This window comes from Neopelma chrysocephalum, unplaced genomic scaffold (genome assembly GCF_003984885.1).
Source record: "Neopelma chrysocephalum unplaced genomic scaffold, ASM398488v2 Primary Assembly neopelma1_147, whole genome shotgun sequence".
NCBI classification, from domain to species: domain Eukaryota; kingdom Metazoa; phylum Chordata; class Aves; order Passeriformes; family Pipridae; genus Neopelma; species Neopelma chrysocephalum.
The window spans coordinates 5,809,259-5,824,413 of NW_020897809.1; the positions used below are offsets into that span (position 1 = coordinate 5,809,259).

General features: G+C 61.6%; 2 protein-coding genes across 2 annotated transcripts in view; both read left to right on the forward strand.

The window, feature by feature from the left end:
- Positions 1-11,982, forward strand: part of COL7A1 (collagen type VII alpha 1 chain) — a 31,122-nt gene extending 19,140 nt beyond the window's left edge. The window contains exons 74-120 of the mRNA XM_027700793.1: positions 68-277; positions 371-406; positions 595-639; positions 807-878; positions 1,013-1,057; positions 1,219-1,281; positions 1,364-1,408; positions 1,702-1,737; positions 2,017-2,052; positions 2,239-2,283; positions 2,510-2,542; positions 2,702-2,764; positions 2,853-2,888; positions 2,998-3,078; positions 3,178-3,246; positions 3,347-3,382; positions 3,519-3,557; positions 3,737-3,781; positions 3,922-3,966; positions 4,089-4,124; positions 4,251-4,310; positions 4,450-4,575; positions 4,702-4,773; positions 5,004-5,039; positions 5,275-5,334; positions 5,500-5,544; positions 5,618-5,653; positions 5,779-5,814; positions 5,910-5,966; positions 6,180-6,251; positions 6,494-6,565; positions 6,644-6,679; positions 6,762-6,842; positions 6,932-6,985; positions 7,204-7,257; positions 7,333-7,395; positions 7,484-7,546; positions 7,835-7,951; positions 8,304-8,381; positions 8,461-8,514; positions 8,724-8,772; positions 8,850-8,897; positions 9,320-9,409; positions 9,770-9,832; positions 9,912-10,034; positions 10,695-10,874; positions 11,017-11,982. Of these exons, the coding sequence (XP_027556594.1) occupies positions 68-277; positions 371-406; positions 595-639; positions 807-878; positions 1,013-1,057; positions 1,219-1,281; positions 1,364-1,408; positions 1,702-1,737; positions 2,017-2,052; positions 2,239-2,283; positions 2,510-2,542; positions 2,702-2,764; positions 2,853-2,888; positions 2,998-3,078; positions 3,178-3,246; positions 3,347-3,382; positions 3,519-3,557; positions 3,737-3,781; positions 3,922-3,966; positions 4,089-4,124; positions 4,251-4,310; positions 4,450-4,575; positions 4,702-4,773; positions 5,004-5,039; positions 5,275-5,334; positions 5,500-5,544; positions 5,618-5,653; positions 5,779-5,814; positions 5,910-5,966; positions 6,180-6,251; positions 6,494-6,565; positions 6,644-6,679; positions 6,762-6,842; positions 6,932-6,985; positions 7,204-7,257; positions 7,333-7,395; positions 7,484-7,546; positions 7,835-7,951; positions 8,304-8,381; positions 8,461-8,514; positions 8,724-8,772; positions 8,850-8,897; positions 9,320-9,409; positions 9,770-9,832; positions 9,912-10,034; positions 10,695-10,874; positions 11,017-11,066 (2,991 nt within the window). The 3' untranslated portion in view covers positions 11,067-11,982. The remainder of the gene's footprint in view (positions 1-67; positions 278-370; positions 407-594; positions 640-806; positions 879-1,012; positions 1,058-1,218; positions 1,282-1,363; positions 1,409-1,701; positions 1,738-2,016; positions 2,053-2,238; positions 2,284-2,509; positions 2,543-2,701; positions 2,765-2,852; positions 2,889-2,997; positions 3,079-3,177; positions 3,247-3,346; positions 3,383-3,518; positions 3,558-3,736; positions 3,782-3,921; positions 3,967-4,088; positions 4,125-4,250; positions 4,311-4,449; positions 4,576-4,701; positions 4,774-5,003; positions 5,040-5,274; positions 5,335-5,499; positions 5,545-5,617; positions 5,654-5,778; positions 5,815-5,909; positions 5,967-6,179; positions 6,252-6,493; positions 6,566-6,643; positions 6,680-6,761; positions 6,843-6,931; positions 6,986-7,203; positions 7,258-7,332; positions 7,396-7,483; positions 7,547-7,834; positions 7,952-8,303; positions 8,382-8,460; positions 8,515-8,723; positions 8,773-8,849; positions 8,898-9,319; positions 9,410-9,769; positions 9,833-9,911; positions 10,035-10,694; positions 10,875-11,016) is intronic.
- A 1,370-nt stretch (positions 11,983-13,352) lies between these two features.
- Positions 13,353-14,913, forward strand: LOC113976039 (urocortin-3-like). Its single transcript, XM_027700794.1, has 2 exons — positions 13,353-13,376; positions 14,232-14,913. The coding sequence occupies exons 1-2, from the start codon at positions 13,353-13,355 to the stop codon at positions 14,691-14,693; spliced, it is 486 nt and encodes a 161-aa protein (XP_027556595.1). The 3' UTR covers positions 14,694-14,913.
- The last annotated feature ends 242 nt before the right edge of the window (positions 14,914-15,155 follow it).

Here is a 15,155-nt window from a genome sequence, read left to right on the forward strand (position 1 = left end):
GCTCTGGAGGGCTCAGGGGGGCTGACAGCTGCAGGGCTGGCTCTGCAGCATGGCTTATGTTTTGCAGGGCTCCTTAGGCTTCCCTGGCGAACGAGGACCCAAAGGTGACAAGGGGGACCCAGGCACCCCTGGCCCCCAAGGCCCCATGGGCCGGGCCGTGGGTGAGCGGGGTCCCGAGGGCCTGCCTGGGCAGGCTGGGGAACCTGGCAAGCCAGGCATTCCCGGGGTGCCAGGCCGGGCTGGGGAGCTGGGGGAACCCGGGCGGCCTGGTGAAAAGGTGAGTGTGTGTGGAAGTGTGAGGGGGAGACTGGGGGTCCTGCTCCAGGGGCTGGGGGACAGCGCTGTGACAGCCATCACGTTGTGTTCACAGGGTGACCGGGGTGAGAAGGGCGACCGAGGTGAGCAGGTGAGCTGGGAGAGGGAGATGGTCCACTCCATCTCCCCTTGTGTTGTGCCCCTCTTGAAGGGACACAGGGCTCTCAAACGGGCTGGCAGATGCCCTGTGGAGGCCAGGAGTGGCCATACCAGGATGGCTCTGCTCCCTCATGCCTTGTTGTCCTCTTTGGTGCTCAAGCTATTTCTCTACCTTCCCAGGGCAGGGATGGCTTGCCTGGACCCCAAGGACCTCCAGGACCCAAGGTAGGAGATGGCTGCTGCTGGTGACCATCCTCAGGGTGCCAGCCTGCACCTCTGGGGATGGATAGTCGCATCCAGTCCCTTGGCACAGGGACTTGGGGAGGGCTGTGCCCCCGAGGGGACATTCCTGGGGTCCCCTGGGTGCTGGCCCTGACATTCCCTGCCCACAGGCAGACGTGGTGGAGGGCAGCCTCATGGGCTTTCCTGGCGAGCGTGGCCCCATTGGACCCAAGGGAGCGAAGGTTTGTGGCTGGGCAGGGAGGAGGGGGGCAGCCAAGGCAATCGAGCCAGGGCAACATGATCAGCTGGGGCTGGGGATGATGGCAGGGTAGAGGGACAGCCGGGGTTGATGGCATCTGTCTTCTTCCCAACACAGGGTGAGCCTGGAGTCGAGGGCGAGCGGGGACCCAAAGGAGATAAGGTCTGAGGTCATAACTGTCCCATTGCCAAAGTAGCAACCTCATGGAGCAAAGCCCTGCATGGGGACACTGCTGGGGGCACCCCTCTTTGGGTGTCAGCAGGCCCTGAAACATCATGGGAAGGTCCCTGCCTGTCCCGTGACTCTGCCTGTCCCAACTGCAGGGTGAAGGTGGCTTGCGGGGTGACCGAGGGGAGCCTGGCGAGAAGGGCAGGGATGGTGCCCCAGTGAGTACTGCACTGTTCCCCTGCCTAGCACTGACCCCAGACCCCTGCCTGGCACTGACCCTGTCTCCATCTCTTGCTCCAGGGTCTCCCTGGTGAGAGAGGGCTGGCTGGCCCCGAGGGGAAGCCGGTGAGTGGGGACATGGTGGAGGGATGCAGGCTGGGAGTGGGGAAAGGTCCTGTGGTCCCACACCAGCCTCCACCAACACCAGTGGGAGCGTTCATGCCTCTTTCATCTCCTTTCCCCCCACCTCATGCAGGCCCTGCAGGCCTTTAGGGGGCCTCCCCCCACACCTACCCCCCATAAGCACCCTGGCTGGGTACCAGAGGCCAGGAATGGGGAGCATCTCTGGGAGGGAGGCAGGGCTGTGTGGAAGTGGGGTGTTCCTGCTTGCCCACTGACTCTGATGTGGTTCTTTGCAGGGTTTGCCAGGCTTCCCCGGTGTGCTGGGACGCCCGGTAGGTGTCTGTGTGTCCCCTGTGTCCCTGTGCCTCCCCCATCTCAGCACACACCTGGGGGCTCCTAGCCATGAGTTCTTGGTGAAGTTGTGGGGTCACACTGCTGCTGGGGTGGGTGCTTGGCCCCCTGCATCTTAGCAGGAGCCATCTAGGCTTGTCTTACTTGGTGTGGGTGCTTTCCAGAGCCACTGGCATTGTCTGGGTCTCCTCACCCGTGAAAACCCATCCTCACTGGTGGAAACCCCTCCCTGTAGTGACCCTATCTCTTTCTCCCTTCAGGGCAACCAGGGAGACCCAGGACCCCCAGGACCTCCGGTAAGGTGTCACCCTGTACCACATGCAAGGGGGACTGTCATGCAAGGGGGACATCAGCCAGGCCGGGTGTTCCCCCAGGGAGCAGGGGTGGGGTGGCAGTGCTGGGACCAAGCAGCCCTGCTGCCCTCGCCCTGTCCTGGGCCAGCAACAAGTACCACCTCAATAATGTCTCCTCATTCTCTGCAGGGCAGCACTGGCCCACCAGGGACCCAGGGCCCAGCTGGGACCAAGGTATGGCACTGGCATCAGCATCTGCATTGGCATTGCCATCTCCAACCTGGCAGAGGGAAGTGGTGCCTTGCCAGATTTGAGGGCTGAAGGGAGGGCCACATTTTGGGAAGTTTTGGGCTGGAGGGAGGGACATTTTGGCCTGGATCCAGGTGTGGAAACATGGCTGTGACTGCGGTGGCTGGTGGGTTGGAACAGTTTTGGGTTGATGCAAGTGCATTCTTTCCAGGGTGATCCAGGGGAACCTGGCTCCGGCATCCGTGTGAGTACTCACACCATCCCTATTAGCACCCACATGGCCCCTCCAAAGCCATCCAGCCTCTCCAAAATCAGCCAGTCCCAACACAACACATCTTCCCACAGGGGCAGCCAAGGTCCTGGCTGTGCTGTCCCCTCTCTGATGAGGCTGTTTCCATTGCAGGGCTTGCCTGGTCCCCAGGGCAGCATAGGGCTGCCAGGGCCCCCCGGCCCCCCCGGCCCAGGGGTAGGTATTTGCAACCCCCTGAACCTGCCCCTTGGCCATTCCTGGTGCCTGGGATGCTGCTTGATTTCTGCTCATGTCTCCATTGCAGGGCCCGCCAGGTGTCCCGGGGCAGCCAGGACAAGTGGTGAGTGCGTTGTGTCCCTCCTGCCTGGCTGCCTTCATTGTGGGTGCTCAGGGCTGCCTGGGGGGCTGCCTGGACTCCCACGGCCCAGCCCCACTCCTACTGTCTGCAGGGGGAGAGCGGGAAGCCTGGTGTGCCGGGCAGGGATGGCGTGCCAGGGAAGGACGGCGAGGCAGGGATGCCTGGGAAGATGGTACGTTTCTACTCCCCCTGTCCCATCCCAGTGGGAGCCCCATGAGGCTCAGCCTGGGGTGTCTGTAGCTGAGGCTGAGGGCTGTGCTGCTTGTGCCAGGGCATGCCAGGACCTTCAGGCCCTGCCGGTCCCAAGGGAGAACCAGGGGATGCCGGAGCCCCGGGGCAGGTGAGTTCAGAGCTGCCTTGCCTGGTGTTCCTGGCCGGGATGAGGGGGAGCATCCCCATGCAGCCCTGCTCACCTGCCTCCTCTCTCCTCTGTGCCCCAGGCCATCGCTGGCCCCCCTGGCCCCAAAGGCGAGAAGGTGAGGAGCCAGGGTGGGAGGTGGGGGAACCCCCACCCCTGGGAGCTGCCAAAGCCCCCAAAGCTGGGGCGGGCAGGGGCCTGCAGGGCGCTGGCATCTGCTGTGGGCACGTCTGATCCCTTGTGTGTCCCTGCAGGGAGAGCCAGTGCTGCTGGAGGGTGTGCTGGGAGAGCCCGTGAGTTGGCCCCGTAAACCTCATCACCCACACTGACCTAATCTCCCCCCATTAACCTTTCCCTCCCATTAACTTTGTACCCCCCATTAACGTCATTCCCCCATCCCACTACCCCTGCCTTCTGTGGGACAAGCCAGCCCTGTGGCCGCCCCCTCCCCTAACGCTGCTCTCCCCCACAGGGCTCCAAGGGTGACAGAGGCTTGCCAGGCCCCAAGGGCGAGAAGGTGGGTGCTACCCTGGAGGATGGTGAGGAGGGGGCTCTGGGGGCCCCAGGCTTCCTGGCTGCTTGGCCAGGGAACAGCTGCAGCTGTTCCCCCAATCCATTGTCCCATACGCCTACTTTTTCCTTGTTTTCTCCTGCCAGGGGGAGCCAGGAAGATTCGGGGAGCCAGGAGATCCTGGGGAAGATGTGAGTAGGAGGCATGTGGATGCTGGGATGGATGCTGGGGGCAGTGGCTGCTGTCGGGGTGTGGGATCTGTGCCCTTGTCACCTACTGCCCAGCCCTTCTTGGGGGCTTGATGTCTTCACAGGGAGCCAAGGGGTCTTCCGGAGCCAAAGGGGAGAAGGTACGTGTTCCCTGCTCCCAGAGGGGCTCCCCAGCCCTGGGGGGATGCTCTGGATGTCACAGTGCTCCTGGCACCCCTGTGCCCACCAGCCAGGGGATGTGCCACATGCTCTCTGCCACCACACAGGGATCACCGGGTGTTGGTGCACGGGGACCACCAGGACAGGATGGGCCTCCAGGTTTGAAGGTAATTCCTGTCCCCATGTCACCCTGGCTCTCATCACATCCCCAATGCCCAAGTGCTGCCCTAGCTTGGGTGGCCAAGGGAAAAGCACAGTCCTAAGGGGCTGTTTTCGTGGGCCCCATCTCTTTCTTCCCTGCTTCAGGGGGACACTGGCTTGCCAGGATTACCAGGACCCCCAGGCTTAGCAGGCATTGCTGGGACGCCAGGACAGCCAGGCCTGAGAGGGGACAATGGGCAGCCTGGCCCTCCGGGTCCCCCAGGAGAGAGGGTAAAGACTGCAACTGGAACCTGGTCCTGGTGACCCTGGACCCTTGGGCAGTGTCAGTAAGGCCCCTGCAAGCCCCACTGCCTCCTAGCCACAGTCTCTGCCCACTCACCATTTTTTCCCTGCCAGGGTTTGATCGGCTTTCCAGGCAGAGATGGCACCGCTGGACCACCAGGACCTGTGGGACCCCCAGGGCCCGCTGTGAGTATGGTGCCACAGCAGTCCTGGGGCTGTAGGCTCTGCTCTGGCTCCCCTGCTGGCTCAGACAGGGTGACAGGGACCCACCCTGCACTTCCCTGGCCCTTGAGCATGGGGGTTGCCAGGGTCTCTGGTACTGGGTGAGAACCACTGTGGCAGTCTGAGGAGTGCTTTGCAGTGCACCTGGCAGTGTCTTCCTCCTGTGGCTTGTTCACCCTTCTCCTTTCTTTTAGGGCATACAAGGGGCCCCTGGCCTGAAGGGTGACAAGGTAGGATGGGGACAACCCTATAGCATGAGGGGTGTGATGCTGCTTCTCTTGTGAGGTGTCCCTGCAGCCATCTCCCCCCTGAGAGTGCTGAGCCCACTCTGGATGGTGGCACATGGGAGTCTGAAGAAGTGCCAGGCACCCGGGGAGATGCTGGGGACTGTGGGGTGTCCCCTGGCATGGGGGGTACATGACAGAGCTGGGAGGACAGGGATGAATTGTTGCCTTCCCCTGGCAGGGCACTCCAGGGGCTGGGCTGCCAGGAGCCAGAGGTGAGCGTGGAGACCCGGGGCCACGGGTAGGTACTGCCAGAGCCCCCTGTGTCCCCACAGGCAGGGACAGGAAATCCCACATTGTCAGCCCTGAGGGGACTCTGAGCCAGACCTGCACCTGTTCCTGGGGTGAGATGATGCTGGAGTGCCCCCATTCCAAGCCCCCTTCTCACATCCCTTCCTTCTCGCAGGGTGAAGATGGGCGCCCAGGGCCAGAAGGGGATCGTGGGCCAGTGGTAAGTACCTCCCTTCCCCAGCTGCACCCCAATCCAGGCCCCTCCCTAACCAACCCTTTCTTCTCTCCCACAGGGCTTGCCTGGGAACCGGGGGGAGCGTGGGGACAAGGTAAGGGAATCTGTGGGCTGGGGAACTGGGGGGGGCAAATGATGCACCTCCAGGGATTGGGGTCTCCAGGGAGGTGCTGCCTGTTCCCCGCTGTGCGTGCTTGCAGCATCTCACCTTCCTCACAGGGGGACCTTGGGGCTCCAGGACCTAAGGGAGACAAGGTGAGTCCCCGGAGCGGGGGGGGGCAGTGGGAGAGCAGACAGCTGCCCTGACCCTGCTGCTCATCCCCACCTCTCTCTCTCCTTTGGGTGTACAGGGCGATACTGTGGTGGTGGAGGGGCCTCCTGGAGCACGGGGCAGCAAAGGGGAGCCGGTAAGAGCTGTCCCTAACCTCCCTCTTCCCATCCTCCCTGTCCCTCTGGGAGGTGCTGAGGGAACTTCTTCCTGCTGAGGGACCCTTCCCTTGCAGAGCACATTTTCTCTTTTCCTTCCGCCTGGCTGTGGACTCCCTTGTCCCCGCCCACCCTGATGTGTGTCTGAGCTTCTCCCCATCCCCTGACCCCTCCCTGTGTTTCCCCCTTTGCAGGGAGACCGAGGCCTGAAGGGCACAGAAGGGGACAAGGGGGACAAGGGGGAGCAAGGCATGCCTGGAGAGAAGGTACAGGGCTGGGGGGACTTGTGCAGGACGGGGGGTGGCTGGGTTGGGGACCATGGAGGGCTGTTGAACAGAGGGAGCAGGGCATGGCTCTGTGCCCCATGGGCTGACGCTTCTGGGCACCCTGACATGGTGCAAGGGGAGCTGCTGGATCCAGCTTCAGGGGTGACCACAGCTGTGCTGTGGCCATACAGTGGCTGGAGCTTTTCCTTCTGTCCTGTGTTGATCTGGGGTTTTGCTTGCAGGGGATGAGGGGTGAGCAAGGCGAGAAGGGCTCCACGGGCTTTCCTGGGGCACGCGGCCCTGTCGGGCAGAAGGTAAGGGGCTGAGCATACCCCACTGCTGGTGGCACCATCCCCTTTGCCTGCCCTGACCGATGCCTTTGCCTTCCCCAGGGAGAGGTTGGAGCGTTGGGAGAGCCTGGTGAGCCGGTGAGAAGCTGCATCTTGGTGCTGCTGCCACCCTGCTGTAGGGCAGGAGCGGACCCCTGTCACGCTGTGTGCTCTCCCACAGGGTCAGCCTGGCCGTGACGGGATCCCTGGAGCTCGGGGAGAGAAGGGGGACATGGGACCCGTGGGCATGCGTGGCCTCAAGGTGGGTTGTTCTCTCTGGCTGCTGGTGCTCTCCTGGCCAGGACTAGTGCCATCTTGGCATAGCTCTGACTCCCCTCCTCATCCTCACAGGGTGAACGGGGCATGAAAGGTGCCTGTGGCCTCAATGGGGAGAAGGGTGAGAAGGTGAGTGGGTGCCCGCAGGGTGCTGCAGGAGCCTGGATGTTACCTGGAGGCTGTGGCCCTTTGGATCCCCTCTGCCAGCCAGCGGGAGCGGGGAGACGGCTGAGGCTGGACCTTGACCCTGCAACAGGGTCATAAGGTCCCCTCCTCAGCCTGTGGCTCTGGGGTGAGCATTGAGGGGTGCAGGACTGACTGCTCTGCCTCTCTCCTGCCTGCTGTAGGGGGATCCGGGGATCCCGGGGCGCTCGGGGCTGTCAGGGAGGAAAGGTGAGCCGGTAAGTACCTCACTGACACCAGGGTGGGACGGGACACATGGCCAATGGCTGCCGGACATCTGCTCTGTCCCCCAGGGAGAACTGGGTCTGTCGGGACCACCGGGCATCCCCGGGAAGGAAGGGCTCATGGGACCCAAGGTAGGTCAGAGCAGTGCTGGGAAAAGCTGTGCTGGCACTTCAGCCCCCCTCTGCCTGTCCCCTGCTGCCTGTCCCTTCCTCTTTGCAGGGCGACCGGGGATTTGACGGGCAGCAGGGTGCCAAAGGAGATCAGGGGGAGAAAGGAGACCGGGTGAGTGAGCTGGAAAGAGATGGGATGTATTGCACCTCATTGCTTGTACCAGGATATGGCCTTGGTCAGAAGCACATCAGAGCCTGATGCTCCCAGAAGAGTCATTTGGTGCTGCTCTAAATTATATCACTGAACTATGAGTGACAAAAACTCTTCCCACTCTTTACAAGAAGGCACCAGTGCTGGTGCTTCAGGGATGCCCAGCTGTGGGGTCAGAGGCTGCCCATGGTGCTTGCTCTGGGGTCAGGGTCTCTGACACCCCTGGTCTCACCCTTTGCTCTCCTGCAGGGCGCCCCTGGCATTATTGGTGGCCCCGGTCCCCGGGGTAATGATGGTGCTCCTGGCCCCCCTGGACCCCCAGGGAGCATTGGCCCACGAGGCCCTGAGGGCATGCAGGGCCAGAAGGTGAGTCCTCACCATGGGTGGCTGGTCCCTCTCTGGGGGCTGTTAGGAAGGGAGAGCCCAGTCCCCTGAGTGGGTGAGGGGTTGGTGGCATCTGAAGTTATGTCCCGGCTCTGTCCTGCCCTGTCAGCTCACTGGCTTTGGGGCCCTCCCTTGTGTCCCCTTGCCCAGTGGATAGGAGCCTGAGGGGTTTGCGACCCTGCTTGTCCTTGATGTGAGCTGGACCCATCCCCATCCCAATCTGCACAGGCGTCTCCGGGGTGCAGGGGTGGGGAAAGCAGCACATCCATAGTGCTGAGGAGAGCAGAGAGACTCTAGCACTACCAGCCAGATCCTGAGCATGTGTCTTTTGCAGGGGGAGAGAGGCCCCCCTGGACAGTCAGTGCCGGGTGCACGTGGCATTCCCGGCATCCCCGGTGAGAGAGGAGAGCAGGTGGGTGAGCGGGTGCCTGGCCCTGCCCGGTGGAGCCCCAGCTGGGGCCAGTGTCCCACCTTCTTTCTGCTGTCCCTAGGGCAGTCCTGGCACCCATGGGCTCCGCGGGGAGAAGGGGGAGCCGGGCATGACGGTAAGGAACCGGGAGGGAGCCAGCATAGACTCATGGCACTTGGGTCACCGGGGTGGGAAGGGGTGCTGGATCGATCCCACTGCCACTGATGGAGGGGCTGTCCCCACCTCCGGGCTCTACTGGGGCCTGGGGAGAGGGTTTTTCCTCCTCTTTAATTGCACCATCCCCTATTGCAACGTGGGACCTTTGCCCCTCCATGTGCCCGGCAGGAGGATGAGATCCGTGCCTTCGTCAGGCAGGAGATGAGCCAGCACTGTGGTGAGCACCCCCTCTGCTGCCCTGGGGCTGGGGGTCTGGCCCTGCTGCCCCTGACCCCCGTCCTGTCTTTCCCACAGCCTGCGGCGGCCACTTCCCACGGCGCCTGGATTCACGTGAGCACTCAGGTTGCGGCTTTTCCTTTCTACCCCCCTGCCCTGCACGTGTGGCACCAAAGGGGTCCTGGCACCCAGGTGTGCCGCCAGTTTTGGGGAGCTGGATGTGGCTTGGGCCCTCCATGACCCCCTCAGTCAGGGTCAGCATCCATGTGGGAGCGTCCACAGGGAGAAGGGATGGTGTGTGGCAGGAGTGATAGTTCAGCAGGGATCCCCAAGGGCAGCTGGCTTGGGATGGTACCAGTGGGGTCTGGGTGCTGCCAGGGTCTGCCTGATTTGTGAACAGACCATGAGGACTGCACCCCATCCATGCTTGGGTGTCAGAGCTGGGGCAGGGGTCAGGAGTGCTGGAGGGGAGGGTGGGCTGGAGGAGTGGGATTGGAGGGATGGAAGCAAGGGGTGGGCTGGGATGAGGTGGGTGCTTTCTCTCCAAGGAGGCTGGGGGGCTCAGGCCAGGAGCAGCTTCCGCTCTGCCCAGGGAGGAGGAAGAATCGTTCGACAGGAGAGGGAGCGTGGCCAAACAGGTGATGGAGAGCCCAGAGGACCTACAAGATCTGGCCCCATGAGCATGTGTGCCTGCCTGTGCCCTCCCTGTCCCCATCCTGCTGGGCTCCAAGTGGGTGCTGTGTCCCCGGGCCTCTCCTGCCTGTCCATCCTCCAGAAGCCCCTGGCAGCCCTGGTCTGTGGTGCACAGAGAGGAGGGGGTGTTCCCAGGTCCCCGACCCCTGTCCATGTATCCTGTCAGGCTGCAGAAGTGTTGAGGCAGTGCTGGTGGACTGCTCTGCACCTGACAGGCGTGGGTTTCCCCAGGGAAGGAAGGGGAAAGTGCCCCAGACTCCCTCGCCTCCTCCCTGATGCCTGTGCCATGTTCTTCCCCTTCACAGAGTCTGCTGGCAGCACTCACACAGTCCCTGTGCTCAAGTTGTCACACACTGAAGAGGAGGAGGGTCTGTCATCTCCCTGTCCTCCTTTTTCCCTGCTCCACATGTGTGGCAAGAGCTGCTCATGCCTGGTGCTGTCTCCCAGGGCAGGACAGGGAGATCAATCTCGACACCGATGACCTCGAGTATGACAGCATGTATGGGGAGGAGGAGGAGGACTATGATGAGGCCCCAGAGATGGATAGCTCGGAGCAACCTGCGATGGATGGTGAGCTTCCCTGACACGGAGGATGACCTGGGGTGACCACGGGGCTGCCCCAGGCCTTTGCCTGGCAGTGGGTCCCTGTGCCTTCTGGCTGTGGGGATTTAGGATTTGCAGCTCTCTTGCTGGTATCTGGGTACGTTGTGCCGTCCCCATCAGAGCACAGTGTTGTACATGCCATGCAGACTTCACACTCTGTTCCCCTTGCTGAAGCCATCACCAGCAGTGATGGGTGGTTTGCTGCCCCTGGCAGGTTTCCTGTGCTCCTGGTCATGAGCTGCAGGAGGGGATCCCAAAGTCCCCAGGAGATCAGGGAAGCCCCAATGGCAGCAGCATGCAGAGGGTCCCCCCACAACCCTTCCAAGGTGTGCTGTGGCCATCATGTCCCCATGCCACCTCCCTCACAGCTCTTATCTCCAGCCTTTGCTGGGAGCTGCCCCTGGAAGAGGGCTTGCCCAGAGCAGCATCTCCTGCCCTCACTTCCAGCACTTGGGCAGAGCACAGAGATGCCCCCTCCAGCCAAACCTTGCCCATGCTCAGCTGGGAGCCATTCCCTGCCTTCCCCTTCTGGGGTTTCCTCTCCTCTGCCAAGTGTGCCTGGCTGCCTGCATGGCCGGTGTGCTGCCAGCTCCTGCCTGCCCTCACTATCACTGTTTGCCCCCGCAGCTGAGCCCTGCAGCCTGCCGCTGGACGAGGGGCACTGCCAGCACTACACCCTGCGCTGGTACTACAACCAAAGAGTCACTGAGTGCCGGCCCTTTGTCTACAGCGGCTGCCAGGGCAACCTCAACCGCTTCGACAGCAAGGAGGAGTGTGAGCTGCACTGCAGGCAGCGCCCAGGGGCAGGTAGGCAGGGCTTGGCACAGCCACTGGCACCGGCAGGCCTGGCAGCATCCCCACCCGGAGCCGTGGGCTCAGCAGTGCAGAGCTGGGGGCACGATGCTGGTTCCCCACCTCAGCTCTGACGCCACCTCACCTCTCTCCACAGGTGCCGGGGATGTTGCCAGTGGCAAGACAGGAGGGCAGCCAAAGGTGTAGGTGTGGGCAGTGTCCCGGCAGGCAGGGCTGCCTGGAGGTGGGGCCCGGCTGCCACCCCAGCTGGGGCTGGGCTGCCCGCGGTGGCAGGGGCCGCGTACCCACCAGCCCCTGGCAGGAACCTGGTGCTATTTCTAACGTGTCTTTATGCTGCTCATGGGTTTTTCATTTCACATCACTTTTATTGTTGTTAAGGTGAAATTTATATCAAATGGGAAACCACCTCCCACCAAGGCTCTGAACCCCCACGGAGGTTTCTTGGGCTGTTCCAGTTTGATTTTTAAATTATTTGCTGCCAACAGGATGGTTCTTATCCCTGTCCCCCCCCTCTGGCAGCCCAGAAGGACTTGGCAGGGTTGGGCTCCTTTCCCCTCTCTGCTGGGAGAACTGCCTGCATCCCTGGGCCAGGCAGTACTCCCCTGCACATCATCCCCCACCCTGCAACCAGCTCCATCTGAATGAATTTCACCTTAACCTCAGCTGGGGCCCAGTTCCCCTTTTGTGGCTGCGATGGTTTGGCAATTATCTGTGGGGAGACTGGAGGCTTTCTCCATGTGCTGCCCCCCAGCTCACATTGCCTGCCAGCAGCACATCAGTCTGTAGTCAGGGGGGTACTCACCTGCACCCCTGGCCCGTCAGGGAAACCCTGAGGATGGTGCTATGTTAGAAGAGGTTCCTGCTCGCCCACGCTTACTCTCAAAGGCTTTGTGAAAGCGATGTCAGCTCCTGGGGTCGCAGCCCCTGCCTCCCCCCAACCCCAGGGCTGACAGGAACGTGCCCCTCACTGCCCCAGGGCCTGAGGGGCTGCTGGGGGGCTTTGTGACCCCCACACATACCGCTGCTCTCTGTGTATATCTGTATACAGCGAATGTATATGTGTACCAATGTGGGGGGATGTGATATTAAAGCTGTGCTCACAGGGAGGTGTCATGCTTCTTGGCACGTGGAGTTTGGGGACGGCTCTTGAGTCAGGCATGGCCCCTGCCCACCCCAGCTGGGTTGCCCTTTCTTGCTGCCCATTGCTGGCAGTGCTGGCTGGGGTTCCTCACCCCCCTGAGGGAACCCAGTGTCCCATCCCTGTGCCCAGCACATGCCCAGCTGACGCAAGCCAGGCCATGACCCCTGTCCAGGCCCTGACGTGTCAGCACGTGGATCTGTGGTGCTGCATGATGTGCTGTGTGAATCAGTGCTAATTTTGGCTGCTGGGTGTGAGTTCCTGGCTGTCCCCAGGAGGAGGAACAGAGGCAGCATTATTTCCATTCCCTGCCACTGCTGGGGAGGGTGGCATAGGACGGGTCACCCTGCGGTCATGGGGGTGGGTATACCCCCAGTGGTCTGAACCCAGAGCACCCTGGCTCCTTGCTCTGGCCAGCCCTCTGGGCTGAGCACTCACTAACTCATCTCATGCAGGTTCCTGCCTGGCCTGAGAGCCCTGGGATGCTCCCAGAGTCCTAAGCAGGGAGTTTTGTGGCAAAGCCCTTCCATGTGGGACTCACCCCACGGCAATGCCTACAGGCTGTTACCTACCATGGGCAGCTGGTAGAGGGGCTGGGACAGACTGGACTGGTACAGGTGGGCTGCAAACCAGTGGCATCACAGTTAGACTCGGGGCTGCAAAACAGTTGGAAAAGCAGGGAGGTGACATTTCTCCAGATATGTCCTCCAGCTTGCTAGGGCCAGGAAGTCCATCAGGACACAGCATCAGATCAGTACCAGGAGATATCCAGGAGCCTCCTGAGGCACAATGCCCAGAGGGCTGGCACTCACAGCCAGTGCCACGGCCATTGGCCAGCACCAATATGCATGTTTTCTCCCTTCCTTAAGGCTGACAGGAGCGGGAAGGCTGACAGGAGGGGGAAGGCTGACAGGCCTAATTAGATGGAGAAGAAACATCTCACAAGTCAGGCATGAAACAATTATGACTGAGATGCCCCAGGTTCCCGGAACCCCCTCTAAATGCAGTTCACGGAGCTGCAAGGGGGCACACGCCCACCCACACATCCCGGGATGATTTCATCTGCTATTAGGCAAAATGTATTAATAATATTCCTCCCTCCTCCCCCCTCCCCATGTCACTGTCACCCCCTCTGCGGGTCAGAGGTGGAGCTGGGACAGGATAAGAGCAAGAGCTTGGCAGGGAGCAGGGCAAATCCCCAGCTGGTGGTCCCTGCACTGTGGGAGAATTGCCTGAGCATCGCGGAGACAAGGACCTGCTGGAAATGGTGAGGCTGCACCCTCAGTGGTGCTTTTCGGGGGCTTTTAGCTGGGAAATGGGTTGCAAGGGTTTGGATGTTTTTCATTGCCCACTTCCAGGTGAGTTAAACCACCTCTGGCTACTTGCTCTGGGACTTTCCAAAGGGTTTCACCCAGGAGATAGGTTGCAGCAGGTTGGATGCCTTTCACTTTTCTCCTTCCAGCTGGACAAACCTGACTGGGTGACTAATTTGGGGGAGAGGGAGCAATACAGCAGGATTTGTGCAGCAGTGCCCCTGCACTTGCTCTGACCCTCACATCCCATCACAGCACCCTGGAACCCCCAGGGCCCTCCTTGGGACCAGGGTGAGGGATGGGGTGGAGGCTCAGCACAACTCATGTCCTTGTCACCCCACTGCCACCAATCTGCTGTGTATTTTGGGCCAGGTGGCTCATTTCCCTCCTAGGGGGCTTGGCTTTTGCCCCAGAGAGCCCAGGAACCCCGTGGGAAGGCATGGGAGGAAGAAAGCCCCACAGCCTGCCCAGCCCCGAAACCCTGGGCACGTCACCTTTCCCCGGCCAAAGGGCAGTAATGGGTTGGGGAGCAGCCACACTCCCAAGGCAGCCTCCCGAGAAGGAATGTCCCCTACTCTGGGTGACAAAGGGCTGGAGAGTGTGAAATGGAGCTGACAGCCAGTGTCTGGCCAGAGGCTGTGGGAAAGGACAGGGGCACCCCACTGATTTGATTCCCACATCCCCTTCATCCTCCTCAAAAGTTCCCGCCCTGTTCGAAAAGGTTAAAATCAAGGTGGAAAAATTAGGGGTTCCCAAAAGGAAGGTGAACCACCCCCAGTTGGCATGGGGAGTAGGGAGGGTCTACATGTGGCACCCTGGTGGGGATGTCTCCTGCTGGGGGGGCTGTGGGGCCATGGCAGTGTGATGGGGGGGTGATGCTCAGCCACGCGCTCCCCGCAGGCACTCCCGGCTGTGCTGCGAGGCAGGATGCTGCTCACCTTCCTGGTGGTCCTCGGGGCACCAGCGAGAGCCCAAAAGGAACTGAACCTCAAGCAGCTCCCACCAGCCCCCCGAGCTGGGGATGGAGGTAATCTGACCACCCCGGAAACCACCAGCACTAACAAGATGCTGCCAGCTCTCCCCAAAATGAGAAGGGGCAACTTTGGCTCTGGGGAAGGGTCTCATCCAGACAAAGACAGCCCGCTGCTGCCAGAGGGGTCAGCAAGGAAAGCACTGCCCTGGCCGACGAGTCCAGCCACCAAGGGACCTGCTCCCAGGAAAAAGGGGAGGAAGGTGTCCCTGTCACTTGATGTCCACACACACTTACTGGAGATCCTGCTCGACCTGGCCAGAGAGAAGGAGCAGCAGGACAAGGCGGCCGCCAATGCCGAGCTGATGGCCCGGCTCGGGCGTAGGAGATGAACTCCCCTGGCTGGGACATGCCTGCCCAGGCAGGGCCAGAGAGGGCAGCGGAGCTGCCAGGGGCACAGATGGAGGGAAGCGTGGAGTGGCACTGGTGTGCCTGCAGGGGGCTGCGGACACAGCATCTCATCCCCCTGGTCCCGGTGCTCATGGCACAAGCAGCAGCCACGGTAGGATTTGGTTTAATAACCGTCACCTCAGCACCACTGGAGAAGACACAGCCGGGTTTGCCTTTGCCCAGGCCAGCGCTGGAGCACAGCCAAGTCCCAGCCTCAGGAACCAAGGGGATTTCTGTGCCCGGCTTTGCTCCCTGCTCATCCACCGCTGGGATGTCTCCAAAGAGGCTGCATCCAGCCAGGCATCTTTTCCTGTGTGCTGCTTCTCCCTGGGTGACTGCAGCACACAAAACCCTCCACAAAGCTTGGCTGAGCCTTGGAGCTAGAGTTGGTGAGCATGCACAAT